Source organism: Plecotus auritus (assembly GCF_963455305.1).
Source record: "Plecotus auritus genome assembly, chromosome: 7".
NCBI classification, from domain to species: Eukaryota; Metazoa; Chordata; class Mammalia; order Chiroptera; family Vespertilionidae; genus Plecotus; species Plecotus auritus.
This window is the reverse complement of record NC_137774.1, coordinates 10,859,569-10,873,374: the sequence shown is the minus strand read 5'-3', so window position 1 is coordinate 10,873,374 and position 13,806 is coordinate 10,859,569. Positions and strand designations below refer to the sequence as shown.

The following is a 13,806-nucleotide window of genomic DNA, read 5'->3' as shown; positions in this document are numbered from 1 at the left end:
CTCCTTCATCCCGAACTCATCTATTCATTCACTTACTCAACAAATGCTTCCTGGCAAATCAGGCCCTGTTTTTGGGGGGTGAGGGGGGAGAAGGAGAGGGATTCCACAGTGAGCAAGACAGAAAAGCAACATTATTTCTGTTCTCAAAGTCTTGTGGGGAGAAGGACCCTACACATTTCTAAACAAATTAGTAAAAATGATACTTAGAGGTCGAGAAAAGGATAATGTAAGAAATAAGTAGGGAAAGTGGGGCGGGCGAGTGCCGGGCGGGGGCAGGAAGGCCAGAAAAAAATTAAAGAATAAAATAAAAAAAATAAAAATAAAAAAAGAAATAAGTAGGGTACTGAGTTAGAGAATATGACAGGAGAGACCATTCTGTGGATGTCAGAGAGGGCCTTTTAGTGCTGACACTGAAGTTGAGACTTGAAGAATGAGAAGACTTTATAGTATTCACAGAGGAGAACTCCATTTGGCGGTCATCCGGGATAAGTGTGTTTGTTGCCCAACATAAGAGGCCTTGGAGAGAAGATTGGGGAAGAAATGTTGAGAAACTTAAATTCTGTCTCCATTGAGCTATTTATTAGCTTTAAAATCTTGAGCTCTAGCCGGTTTGGCTCAGTGGATAGAGCATCAGCCTGTGGACTGAAGAGTCCTGGGTTCGATTACAGTCAAGGGCACATACCCTGGTTGTGGGCTCGATCCCCAGTGGGGGGTGTGCAGGAGGCAGCCAGTCGATTATTCTCTAACATCATTGATGTTTCTATCTCTCTCTCCCCCTCCCTTCCTTTCTGAAATCAATAAAAAAATACTTTTTAAAATGTTTTTTTTATTGATTTCAAAGAGGAAGAGAGATAGAAACATCAATGATGAGAGAGAATCATTGATCGGCTGCCTCCCCCACCCCACCCTGGGGATCGAGCCCACAACCTGGGCATGTGCCCTGACCAGAATCCGACCGTAACCTCCTGGTTCATAGGTCAAAGTTCAACCACTGAGCCATGTGGGCTGGGTTCAATAAAACTATATTAAAAGCTGAAACCGGTTTGGCTCAGTGGATAGAGCGTCGGCCTGCGGACTGAAGGGTCCCGGGTTCGATTCTGGTCAGGGGCATGAACCTTGGTTGCGGGCACATCCCCAGTGGGAGGTGTGCAGGAGGCAGCTGATGGATGTTTCTCGCTCATCGATGTTTCTAGCTCTCTCTCCCTCTCCCTTCCTCTCTGTAAAAAAATTAATAAAATATATTTTTAAAAAAACTATATTAAAAAAAAAATCTTGAAAAGGTCTGAGTCTCCCTTCCTTAAAATGGGGGTGATAATACCTACCACACAGGTGTGGGTTATACTGGGTAATGTATGTGAAATGTTTAAGTGTAAAATATATGCCTGAGGGTTGTATGGGTAAGTGGGTAAGTACTGTTGACTCTGTAGCGTGACTTTCCCACTGGCCCTGGGTATCCTGAAGGGAAAGCTTGCCATCTGGTATACTTACCCGTACACCAAAGAAGCTAAAGCATGGCAAAGCCTGATGCCATTGTGGAGGGAGCATTTGTGCTGCTAGGCATCTGTCTTGCTTCCGATTTGTCTTGTCTGTGTCTTGGGAGACCTCAGAGGGTCCTGGGGCCATGGCTGCCTGGGAGGAAGTAGGAGTGGGCAAAAAGACCCTGTTCTGCGCAGATGGTCTGTCCAGAGCTGACCTGATCGGCTCCCACTGCTATAACTTGTCCCCGAGACCCGATTACATTTGTCCGCATGGTACTTACCAGTAGTTAAGAGACAAAACTGGACTTTGCCTGTGTTTTCTGCTGGCCCCCGTTTAGCCTGCGCAAACCAAACCCGCAGGCCAGAAAGGAGGGGACAGATTGGGGGGCTGGGCTGGTCCGGGGGCACAGTAGGATGGGCTCCGGACTTGAAGGAAGGCAAAGGAGCCCCGGAAGGAGAGAAAGAAAGGAGATGGGGAAAGGAGCGCTGGGGTGTGGGGCGCAGGGAGGAGAGGGCGGGAAGAGAAAGTAGGGAGAGGGAAGGGCCGCAGGGAAAAGGAAAGGCAGGCACAGAGCAGGGAAGAGGGGAGGGCGGCGGCCTCCTGGGCAGGCGCGGGGGCGGGGCGGCGGGAGGCGCTGTCAGCGCGAGGCGGCGAGCGGAATGCAGCGGCCCGAGGCCTGGCCACGTCCGCACCCGGGGGAGGGGGCCGCGGCCGCCCAGATCGGGGCCCCAGCACCGCCCGCCCAGGCCGGGGAGCCCGCGGGGTCGCGGGTATGGAGCAGGCGGGCGGGTGCCGGCGTCCGGGGCGGCAGGAATCAGGGCCGAGGTGGGGAGGGGGGGGGGGCATCTAACTCACAACTTGCACGCCTGGCGCCGGGAACTTGGTGCCACCACTGAGCAGCCCAGGGAGGGGGCCGGGCCTGGCGGCGAGGAAAAGTTCCTGCGGGCGCGGGCACGGACTCTCGAGGAGGCCTGTCCCGAGTCCGCGTGGGGCCGAAGTTCTGGATCAATTTGGAGCAGCGATGGGGACGGCTTGGGGGGTGGGGGTGGATTGAGATTCTGCAGGGAGGGGTCAGGAGTGGCGGGGCCGCCCCGGACTCGAGCGCCGTGTGCGCTCTGGAGCCCACCCGCGTCGGGGAGGCTGGGGGCGCGCTCAGAGAGTGAGTCCAGCCTCAACCCCGAGGTCAGCTGGAAGGAGGAGGCACCGCTGTCCCCCCGGCCCAGGTTCTGTGATACACTCCGACTCGGGCTCTGGAGCAGTCAGTGCATGACAGAACTTGGGCCCGGGCGGACCTTCCGCACAATGTGCAGAGCGCCCACCAGGGGCCTGCAGTGGGACATCTGCCTGGGAGTGGAGCAGGCCCAGAGTGGGCCCATGTGGGACAGGATTGGGCCAGAACCAGCTATGGACCTTTTAGGCTCGGGTCACTGGAGCCTGAGCATGGACTCCTGGTGCCCATAAAACCAATGACAGGCATCTGCCTTGAGTCAGGGGCCAAAGGAGCTCCCCTCACCCCCACCCCGTGTCAGTTGCAGGAACCTTCCCTCTACACCATCAAGGCTGTTTTCATCCTAGATAATGACGGACACCGCCTGCTGGCCAAGGTAACTCCCACCCTCACCCGAGGGCCCCTGAAGACTGTACTTCTGTCCCAAGAACAAAAGTCCCCACCCAGCTGACTCTCCTGCCTCAGGAGAGACCCCACTGTGGGTTCTGTGACTCGGAGCAGCTCAGCTTAGACCCTGCAAAGGTCACTCTGCCCATCCTCCTGCCCTGTCAGACTGCTGACCCCTGTTTCTAATGTCCCCTGAAATGTCTTCTGGTCATCCTTTCCATTAGCCGGCTGGGCCCGGGCATGGAAGGGACCTCCTCAGGGGTCAGTGGAGTGTTGAGCTTGGGACCCAGGAGTCCTAGTCCCCAAATTCTAAACAAGCAACCTCCACTTTTCTTCTACAGCTTAGTAAACACTGAAGATCTAGTCGGAGGAGTCTAAGAATTTAGAACCAGACAGGATTAGAGACCACAAAATCCAGCTCTTTCGCAAATGAAGAAAATGCGATCTGGTCTAGAGAAGCTAAATGAGTTGCCTGCGGTCACAAGGGTTAATATCAGAGCAGCGATCTGACCTCAAGTATTCTGGCTTGGAGCTCAGGAGGGTGGCTTTCCCTGAACAAACTAGTCAGTTATCCAGTATCTGTCCCAGTGAACGTGGCCTAGGATAATCTATATAATAAAAGCCTAAGCCACCCTTACAGCGGAACTACCAGAATGACCAGATGGACCAGTCTATGATGCACACTGACCACCAGGGGGCAGATGCTCAATGCAGGAGCTGACCCCTGGTGGTTAGTGTCCTCCCACAGATGAAGCCCCGCTCAGCCAGAAGCTGGGCTTACGGCTGGCGAGCACAGTGGCAGTGGTGGGACCCTCTCCCGCCTCCACGGTAGTGCTAAAGAGCAGCGAGCCGAGAGGTAAGGCGCAGTGAGCAGGCAGGCGGTAAGGAGCGAGGGGTCCCAGACTGCAAGAGGCGCAGGCTGGGCTGAGGGACACCCTCCCCAGTGCACAAATTTCATGCACCAGGCCTCTAGTTCACAAATAAATGTCTACCTCAACACAACTAACTATAGTAGGGATATGGTATCTAAACTAGCTATGAAGTAATTTATAGATTTGCTTGTTTGCCTTCATGCCTTCAGTGGCCAAAAGGGAGACTACTAATTTGCCTGTAGTTAGGTTACTAAGGGGCATAATCCACATCCAGAAAATGGAGAGCTGAGCTCACCAGAGCTTGCCCCAGCAGATGGTCAGAGGTGGATCAGCAATGTCAAAGGTTTTAGGACCTCATCCCAGCAGGACACATTCATGTTCAGGTTAAGAAACTGAGTCAGAGAGACAGGCTCACCAAACCCGGACACAACAGCATTGACTGAATTGTGCAATGTGTACTGGGGACTTTTCCTCAGATATTTCTGCCTGAAGTCAAACCATCCGTGTGTTGAATCCCAGTTCTGCCCCTACAACTGTGAGAAGTTACCTGACTTCTTCACGCCTCAGTTTCCCCATCAGTACAATGGGGATAATAAAGCAGTTATGATTATTATTGTGGTGAAGAAGGACCCCGGGATCTACCCTCTTTCCTGCAGACTCAGGTCCGTGTAGAAACAGCATGACTTGGTGATCACCCCAATCCTCAGCACACCACACATCTGCTCAACATACAAAAGCCTCCAAGAATCAGGAGAGGACTAAAAAAAAAAAAAAAGGCCTCAAAACTTCTCCACTTTTTATTGTTCTTTGCTTAGAATTTGTGTCTATTTGGGAAACAGTGAGCAGTCAGGCCTAGAGGGCAATAAAGAAGAGATGGGGCACTTGGCCAGCACCCACCATTCCCTGCCACCCATCCATGGAGGAGCCAGGCTCTGTGGAATGGCTATTGCCCCTTCTCCTTCCCTTCCTCATAGTATTATGATGACACATTCCCCTCCATGAAGGAGCAGATGGCCTTCGAGAAAAATGTCTTCAATAAGACCAACCGGACTGACAGTGAGTACCCTCCTCTTCCTCGTCCAGAACTCTCAGATATGCACTGTCCTCTCCATCTGGACCCATCTGTCCCCATCAGGCCTGCACACCCACAGGCCACTTCCTTTTCTTCAGAGGTTCTTTTTACCTCTCCTTCCCAGCTGTTCATCTCTACATCTGGGGAACCTTCACCCCCACCCCCGCCCCCCCGCCCATCCCTCTCAAACCTCCTACCGCCTGCACACCTAGACCTCACTCTCAGGGGAAGAGGCCAACTGAGTTGTGGGCCCCCTACCAGCCTGGGACTGGTCCAAGGCATTGCAAGTGGTGGGAGCAGAAGTGCACAGTCGACCTTGAACTGGGTTTGTTGACTCCTCAGAATGAGGCAATCACTAGAAATGGGGGGTGGAGGGAAGGACACAGAGTACCCTAATGGTAATGTCCCTAGTGCTAGTCTTTCCAGGGTTCCTTAGAAAGGGAGGAATGAAATAGGGGGAGAAGTGCAGAGCTGGAGATAGGGAGAAGGGGCCAGGCAGAGGTGGCCAGAATGGAAAGTCTCCTCTACTTCCAGGTGAGATTGCATTTTTCGGGGGCATGACCATCGTCTACAAGAGCAGCATTGACCTCTTCCTGTATGTGGTGGGCTCATCCCAGGAGAATGAGGTGAATTCAGGAGGTTGGGGTGACAAGGAGGGTCTGTCTGTGGGGGAATGGCTTGGAGTCTGGGGTAGAAGCTGGGTACCCCTCCTTCTAAACTCTGGGGGTCGGTGAGCAGCCAGAATGGTTCTTTCTGGGACAAGGTATACCCATTGCCCCTTAGGTTCCTTAGGGACCAGAAGTATTCTCTGCAGGAGCTTTGGTTTCTTTTTTTGAACACCACTAGAGAAGGATACACTCAGCGTCCCACTCTAGTGCTTCCCAACCCATGCTCCAAGGTCAAGCTGCAGGCAGTCTCCAGCCCTGTCATCTCTGGAAAGGGACAGTTTCCCATGCAGGTAGACTCTGAGGTCTTCTTTCAGCCTTTCCAATCTCAAGCTCTCTTTTTCCTCCTCCCGTATCTGCCCAACCTCAGCTGATGCTCATGTCTGTTCTCACGTGCCTGTTTGAGTCCCTGAACCACGTGTTAAGGTGAGTGAGATCCTCAGCCCTTTAAGGCCCCATCCCCCAGGCCTTGATACATCACAGAGACAGGGCCCTTCCTCCATGCTTTTGCCCTGAAGTCCCTACAAGCCTAAGGCTGGAGCTGGAGCACCCCCCTCCAAGACCTCTGCCCTTTACCTAACCACATGGTATCACCCGGAGCAGGGCAATATGAAGGGTTAGAAAATGAGGTCTAGAAAAGTGAAATGATTTGCCTGAGGTTACAAATGGTTTATATCACAACAGAGACTCAAACTCAGGTTTTCTGACTTGAGGCTCAAGGTGGTTTTCACTGAACCCCAATTCAGTTATCCAGTATCTATTCCAGTGGGCATGACCTTAGGAAACCAAAGTAGGATAATCCAAAAATAAATGAATTCCCTAGTCAACACAGTTAAGTATAGTAGAGCTATAGCATCTAAACTAGTTATGAAATGCATTAGGGGTGCCATGGTGGGCACAGCATCAATACCCCAAGTGTAGGAGGTTGGGCAAGGAGGGTTTAAGGCAGCAGGCCTGTCCTCTGCTCAGGAATCCCTTGCACAGGCGATGCCCTCACTGCCCTTGACATTGTCCTTCCCAATGCTTGTTGGGGGTGTGGTGGAGTATGGATGGAGAGGGGGGTCTGTCTCACCTAGGCAGGGACCTCGTTCCTCCTGGCCATGGGGAAGCTCAGGAGCTGTATCTCCTTCAGGAAGAACATGGAGAAGCGCTGGCTGTTGGAGAACATGGATGGAGCCTTCTTGGTGCTGGATGAGATTGTGGATGGCGGGTGAGGAGGGGGTGGTCAGGGACACTCACAGTGGGGGGTGCCTTTAAAGATCATCAGCTCTAGATTGTACCCAACACACTGTTGGCTACCTCTGGCCACCTTCTCCCTCCTTTCCCCAGCATATTTCTGGTGAGCTCATCCCCCCAACCCACGCATGAGGACAGAGGTTGAGGTCAGTGTTAGTCAAAGTCAAGCAAACAAGAAAGGAATTTGATGCCCAACTGTGGCTGGCTGTTAGATAGGCAGGGTTTGGGTGGAATGGTTTGCTCTCCAGGGCCCAGGAAAAGCAGGCAGCAGACTCTTGCCCCTCCCTAGAAGGACTTCATTCCGGCAAAGCCCTGTTGCCTCGACACCTCCCACTCTTAGAGCTCCATTCCAACCTTGCCTAGATGTGTGACCTGGGCCAGGTACCTATTCTCCCTGAGCCTCACTTTCCCCATCTTTCAAATGGGGATGATAAAGGAACTACCTCATAGGGTGCGGGGATGAAATAAGGTGATGCTGGTCAAGCTCATGGTTCTCCTCCAATAAATGTCACCTGCTATTGGCATGCCATTCTTAGGAAGCTGGGTGTCCTTAGGAGAAGGGTTGGTTAGTGAATTTCCATGGGGGGAAATAATTGGGGAGAAAAAGAAATTCTGCCTCAGGGGCAAAGGATAATAGAAACTGATTATCTTAAAGACATCCACACACCTCTATCATTACATCCATTTTAGAGATGAGGGAACAGAGGCTCAGAGATTCAAGTGGCTTGCCCAAGGTCACACAGCAGGGCCAAGATCTAAAACCATGGGCATGGTTCAAGATTGGGCTCTTTCCATGGCACTGTATCACATGCCCAGGGGGGCAGGGAGCTCTGGGAGATGGGGTACTATGGAATTCCTCTCCCTTCCCTCCCCATTGACTTCCTGCTAACTGCAAGGCCTTGTGCTAATTGCTGAGACCCAAGAGAGATGGAATAAGACGGGGTTTTGTGGAACCAGAAGTATATACAATTTGGTGGAACCTCTTTAAGGAAAGCGCACACACACAATTACAAAATGGGGGGCAAGGCTTAGGAAAGACCCATGGAGTTCCCATTTCTTTTGTATATGGCATAGAATAATAGTGAAACAAGGCAGAGACCCCAAGGCACCTCCCTTCCTTCTCTGAACTTTCCTGAATCCAACCCTGACTCAGAAGGGAAGTGAACTTTCAAGAGCTCTGAGTGTCCCAGCCCCTGCTTTGGACACCCACTTTTTCTGGCCTGAACCCACTCTATTGCACAGCTTTTGCCCAATGATGACCAAGTGTCTGACCAGCAGGTTTGAAGTAGAGAAGAACCAGAGTTGAGGGATCTCCATGGACAGGGAGAGTTCTGACTTGAGAAATACCCGTGGGAAGGTACCCCGGAGGGGAATTTTGCAGGATATGGTGATGGAGGGACGAGGCTTAGCAGTGAGAGGCTGCAGAGGGGAGATTCATGTCACTAATTTTCCTCCTGGTTTCTCTCTCGTCGTGTAGCGTGATTCTGGAGAGCGACCCCCAGCAAGTGATCCAGAAAGTGGATTTTAGGGTAAGAGTCCCCTGCATGCCCTCATCTCCTCTAGGGTGCCTTTCCCATCCTCCCTGTCTCCCGTCTTCCCTGTGCTGGGGCTGCCAGGGCCCAGGGAGCGGGGAAGGAGGGACCCAAGCTCCTCTAGCAGAAGCGATTACTGGGATAATGCACTTGGGGGAGCAGCAGTTTGGGGGTGTCAGTTAGTAAAAGAGATCTGCTGTCCTCTCCCCCTGTACAATCACCAAGTACCTCCCCCTCCTCCCTGGTGGGAAATACAGACTGGGGAAATAAACTCTCAAAGAGACACCGGTGGCTGCCTTGGCCTTGAGGTTGGGGAGTGGTTGTCTAGATAGAATGGCCCTGCCTTGTTTGTCTTTCCTGTCTGAATTAAACCTTTTCTCCCATCTTCATTCCCTTCATTCCCTTTCTCTCCACGCACCATAGGCAGGGCCTCGGGGGTCCTGGCTTCCACGAACGGGCGATCCGGGTGCAGTGCTGGATCCCTCACCACTGCATCCCTCACCACCCCCCCTTCACCTCCCTTTCTAAACCCAATACTCCCGCCCTGGCCTGACCACCCTCTGCCACTGCTTCCCCACAGGCAGATGACGGCGGCTTGACTGAGCAGAGTGTGGCCCAGGTAGGCCCCCAACATCTGCCTTGGGCTAGAGGGTGGGGAGCAGCACCGCCTAGGGGGACCCAGCGGGGGCTGTGAAGGCTGAGAAGTCAGGGTGTGGGAGGGATTGGACAGTGACAGGCCATCGGTTGGAGAGTCATGGAGGCTTCTGGAGTCTCTGAGGTGGTGCCGAGCTGGGCATTGATCATTGATGCACACCCTGCTGGCAGCCCACCTCATCCCCTGGCTTGGTATCTTTAGATTGGAACCCTGGGGTAAGTGCCCACCCCGGAGATGGCTGGGTCACGTTTCCCCAAAGCAATCGCAGGGCTCAGGCCCTGATGCTCCCCCTCGCCCAGAAAGGACAACAAACAGGAGTTTTCCTCCAAACCCTCACCCCTCAATGTTAAGGTCCAAGCTGTAATTGTTTAGGGACCCACGAGCCCGTGATAAGATCTAACTTTCTCCGCTCCTCACTTGCCACCTAGCCCCTGAGTAACCTGGCTGTGGAAAACTCCATCCCCGCCAGTCCCCTGCATGGTCCTAACTGGGGGTGCATGTGGGGCAAGGGGGAGGTCCCTGGATCTGTGGCCTGACGGTTTCCCAGCTGTGCAAACTTCCTGCTAATCAGGCTGACTGCTTGCCCTCCGTCTGTCTGCCCGCAGGTCTCTCTGCACAGACTAATCCTGATTTTATGGAGCTTCCTGCCCCAGCACTAACTCCCTCCTGCTGTGGTGGCCCGGGCCTAGACGGGTGTGTAACATCCGTGTGGAGCCCTAGGTGTGCTGCCCACTTGCCTGCACTGCCCTGGTGCTCACCCTGCCTCTCCCTCCTCGTGGCCCCCCAGGCCTCCCCCTACTCTGCCGGGAGGAATACAGACAGCCCCGTGGCCGTTTCAGGTCCAAAGAGGTTAGGGAGCATGAACAGAGCAGATGAGAACACAGGCGTGTATGTTCCACTTTAGAATCTGGGTGACCTAGGGCAAGTTTCTCAACCTCTCTGGGCCTCACAATCACAGGACACTCCTCTTTGAGGTATTATGAGAACTAAATGAGCTGGTGCATGGAAAACTCATTGCACAGCTCCTCTTTTTCCAAAGGGAGGAAGAACGAAGACATAGCACTTTTAATGGAATTCTTGAGTGAAAACCAAGAAAGTCGCAGGGAGTGAGTGGAGGGTGAAACGAGGAGAAAGTTGGGTTCTGGCGAGAGAAGCAGAACCCCCCCGCCCCCCAGGGCCACGCTGTCCCTGCGAGAGGAAGGGAGACTGTGAAGGAAAAAGGGACACACATTGTGGGATGAACCTTCCGAAGGCAGTGAGGGTTGGTGGCTGGAGGGACGATCTGAGAGACCTACGTGGAGTCGGCACCGTGCTGGGATTGTGTGTCCGCTTTGCTATGGGTTTGCGTAAGCACTGGGCTGAAGTTGTTTCCTCAGCTGCAGGTGAGCGTGCACAGTCGAGTGCAGGTGGCCCGTGGCAGTGTCTGGCCAGCCGCTGTTTGCCAGCTGTGCCACATCAGCAGTGGGGTGGGGTGGGGTGTGGAGGACACACTGCCAGCCAAGGGCAGACCTCGGGTTTTGCTGAGGTGTCTGAGCTCAGGAAGTGTCAGGCCTGGGCCCAGTGTCTGCCTGGACGTGGCACTGTGGGCAGGAGCTAGCATGACATGGTCTGGGAAAGCCAGAGCCTGCGGCCACACCCACCACTGCCCGTGCAGAAACCAGAGGGCTGGGCGGGCTTGGGCCTGGGCTGGGAGCTGGCTGCAGCCAGTTTGGACTGCTCTTTCCTCTGGCGGGCCTATCCCCTGCTTAAGTCGGGTAGAGATGAGCTGCTGCCACCTAGTGACCAGGAGTCGCAGGGACACAGGGGAGGCGGGCTGTAGCCCTCCCCTCCCCGCAGTCTCAAGGCATTGACATTCCCCTGAATTCTGTCTCTCAACCTTCCGCCCACCCCAGGTTCTTCAGTCTGCCAAGGAACAAATTAAATGGTCGTTACTGAAATGAAGGCTGTGCGTTCGAGGCTCCCTGCCCCCAGATAATTTCCCCAATCCTGGCAAAAACTCAGAGACCCCCAGGGGACAGGAGAGGCCCCTCTGTATTCCCAGGCCCTCCCAGAACCATCTCCTGAGGTCTCTGGGCAGAGACTCTGAAAAGAAAAAAATTTGGCTTCAGCACCGAGTCACCACTTCTCATGGCCCTGGCCTGCTCCTTGGGCCTCGACAACCAGCCGAGTTGAACTCAGACCTTAGGCATCCCTGAACCCAGAGCCCTAATAAACCTGCTTTTGTCTCCTGCCAATGGTCTCCTCTCTTGGCCGGGGAAGTGTGTGAGTGTGCTTGTGAGTGTGTGTGTGCATGTGTGTGTGTGCGTGTGTGTGTGTGTGTGTGTGTGTTCCGTTAAGGGTTCCTGCCCTTTCTTTACCTCGTCTTTAGGATGCCCGTTACCAGGGCATATCCCAGTGGTTGTGTGATTGGGGAGAGGTAGGTCAAGGGAAAGGGGACACTTGAACATAGCGAGGGGGTGTGATAGGAATACCACGAGGCCCCATAGGTGGTAGTGTGATTGTGTGACACGGTAAAAGAGTAATAGGAGAAATGGCACATATTTGGGAAAAGGAGACCAAAGATGGTACACACGTGCTGGACCCGCTGCGGATTCTGTGAGTCACTTTTCTGTGACCAGCCTCAGAGGGAAGGGCGTAGGGCTTCCTGGGGACAAATGGAGGAACAGCACGCCTGTTTTTCTTGGCATGCCTGGGACTGTGGAATTCTTACACTGGCATATACCCTGGGCACTAGAGCCCTGCCGGCTTGCCCTGGCTGGGCCCGGATGCTGGGGGCGAGAAAGCATCAGGCAGCATCCCTCCCCTCAACCCCCCGTGCATATGTGTCCAGAGCACCCAGTGCACTCCGGGGCCTGTGAAGAATTCATTGCAGGTCTGGTGGAGAGAAGGGCGGGAGGGACCCCAGGGGCAAACGAGAAGGATGGAAGGGCTTTCTGGGCGACGTGACTCCTCTTTTCTCTCCCCGTCCCAGGCCTCCCCCCCACCTTCGTTTCTCCCCTTCTTTCTGTGACGCCTATACTTTCTGCGTCCATGTACCTAAGTCCCCGGGAGTACCTAACTACCGTTCAGTCCCCGGAAAACTTGTTTCCCTGGATCCCATGCTAACTGCAGCCGCCAGTCCAGGTCCCGCCCTGGCCGAGGGGAGCCCCGCCCCAGGAGCGCATCCGCGATCCTGTAGCGCCACCTGGAGGTAAATACGGGAAACGCGCTCCCTCTGGGTCTCGCTTCCCAGACTAACCCCGCCCCCCAGGGCGGGACCAACCCCGGCTCCTGCAGGATCTTGGTGGGGCTCCTACACCAGGACTGAGCTTTGCATAAACAACCACCACGCTGGACCCGCCCTGCGCGTTCCCCGCCCGCGCGGGCACAGGAATTTCCGCCAGCAGCTACAGTAAAAAAGCGGCGAGCCCTGGGTGTTAATTGAAGCTGTCTCTGCGGGTTTCACGCCCTTCATTATAAACCTCTCAAGATGGGACTTTTATAATGGGCACGACTATTTCTGTAATTAGAGAGAACGATCAAGATGTAGTTATATAAAACATATACATTGTAAACACTGTGTATAACCCATTCCAGTAAATAATGCAAAAAGGCAACTCTGAAAGGGAACAGAGAGTATGCAATTAAAGGCTGTGGAGTTCAGGGGCCAGGGTGGCGACGGGAAATGAGAAATTTTCCAGAAATACTTTGGCAAATATGTGGCCTCATCCGGTGTCCGGCTCCATCCACCGCCTCTAAGAGACCACAAGGACGGGAAGGGCAAATTCGCTTCCTAGCAACCGGGTCGCGCCCTGCCGGGCCCTGCAATCCCAATTGTGCAGGAACAGGATTGGGAAGGCCCGGCGTTTTCCACAAACTGGCTCACTGAGTCCTGTGGACTGTGCGACGCTATCCCCATTTCACGGAGGGGCACACTGAGGTTCGGAAAGGTTAAAGTGTTTGCAGCAGTTTTGGCAGAGCGGGCTCGGGAAGGGAACTGCTGGAGCGAGGTGGCTTTCTCGCACCCCTGCCCCGGGGCCGTCCGAACTCCTCGCCCACACGGGGACTGTTCTGGGTTAAGGGGCATGAGCGAGGAGTCAGAGCAATGCAGGGAGGCGATCAGAAAGGTGTCCTCGCCTGCGGTTGCAGCCGACCCACGCCCGCAGCGGGAAAGAGGGCGGCGCAAAAAGGGCTGAACCGGGGAGGACCAGCAGGGAGGGGGTGCTGCTCCTTCCCAGGGAGTGCAGGTCTGGCCCCCTGGGGGCAGGGGGAGGACCCCTTTGAGTCCCCGGCCCCCTCTCGGCGCCCGCAGCCCCGCGGAGCCACCAGGACGGCGGGCCTGGCAGTCTGCCCGGAGCTGACCGCTGGCACCGGCTCTGCTCAGACGGCCTCATTAGCGCTGCCACAGGCGCGAGCCGCCGGGCGCGGAGGGGCTCGCGGAGCACCGGGTGGGCGCGGCGCCGTCTGCCCAGAACCGGGTTTCGGGAAGAGCAGCCGGCGGTTCCTGGCGCAAGTGGCCGCCGGGGCCTGCCTTCCCGGCTGCTCTCACCCCCAGGGCCCCTCCCTGTCGTTCTGCATCCCTCGCCCCCTTGATCTCCTGGGCGACCCAGAGGATCTCGAGTATATGTAGGGGAAGGGGCTTCTGGAAACCCCCTTTCCTCCTGCTGAATTGGTACCAGGGTACTTCGGAGCCCCCCCCCC

General features: G+C 54.8%; 1 protein-coding gene across 4 annotated transcripts; it reads left to right on the top strand.

Annotated features, from left to right (window-relative positions):
- The first annotated feature begins 2,105 nt into the window (after nt 1-2,105).
- On the top strand, nt 2,106-11,358 carry COPZ2 (COPI coat complex subunit zeta 2). Of its 4 annotated transcripts, none has more exons than XM_080678817.1 (10): nt 2,109-2,249; nt 3,009-3,083; nt 4,941-5,022; nt 5,573-5,664; nt 6,074-6,129; nt 6,836-6,913; nt 8,417-8,468; nt 9,052-9,090; nt 9,732-9,819; nt 11,019-11,358. In XM_080678817.1, the coding sequence occupies exons 1-9, from the start codon at nt 2,139-2,141 to the stop codon at nt 9,783-9,785; spliced, it is 639 nt and encodes a 212-aa protein (XP_080534943.1). In that variant the 5' UTR covers nt 2,109-2,138; the 3' UTR covers nt 9,786-9,819; nt 11,019-11,358. The 4 variants fall into 4 exon arrangements, with proteins under 4 accessions (XP_080534944.1, XP_080534943.1, XP_080534946.1 ...); XM_080678819.1 differs by having other exon boundaries at nt 2,126-2,249; nt 3,015-3,083; XM_080678818.1 differs by lacking the exon at nt 9,732-9,819 and having other exon boundaries at nt 2,106-2,249.
- The last annotated feature ends 2,448 nt before the right edge of the window (nt 11,359-13,806 follow it).

Bases quoted from the DNA above. Each gene is read 5' to 3' on its own strand.
- COPZ2 (XM_080678817.1), top strand. From the start codon at position 2,139: ATGCAGCGGCCCGAGGCCTGGCCACGTCCGCACCCGGGGGAGGGGGCC. The intron at 2,250-3,008 runs GTATGGAGCAGG...ACCCCGTGTCAG, and splicing joins GGGAGCCCGCGGGGTCGCGG to TTGCAGGAACCTTCCCTCTA. The intron at 5,665-6,073 runs GTGAATTCAGGA...GCCCAACCTCAG, and splicing joins GCTCATCCCAGGAGAATGAG to CTGATGCTCATGTCTGTTCT.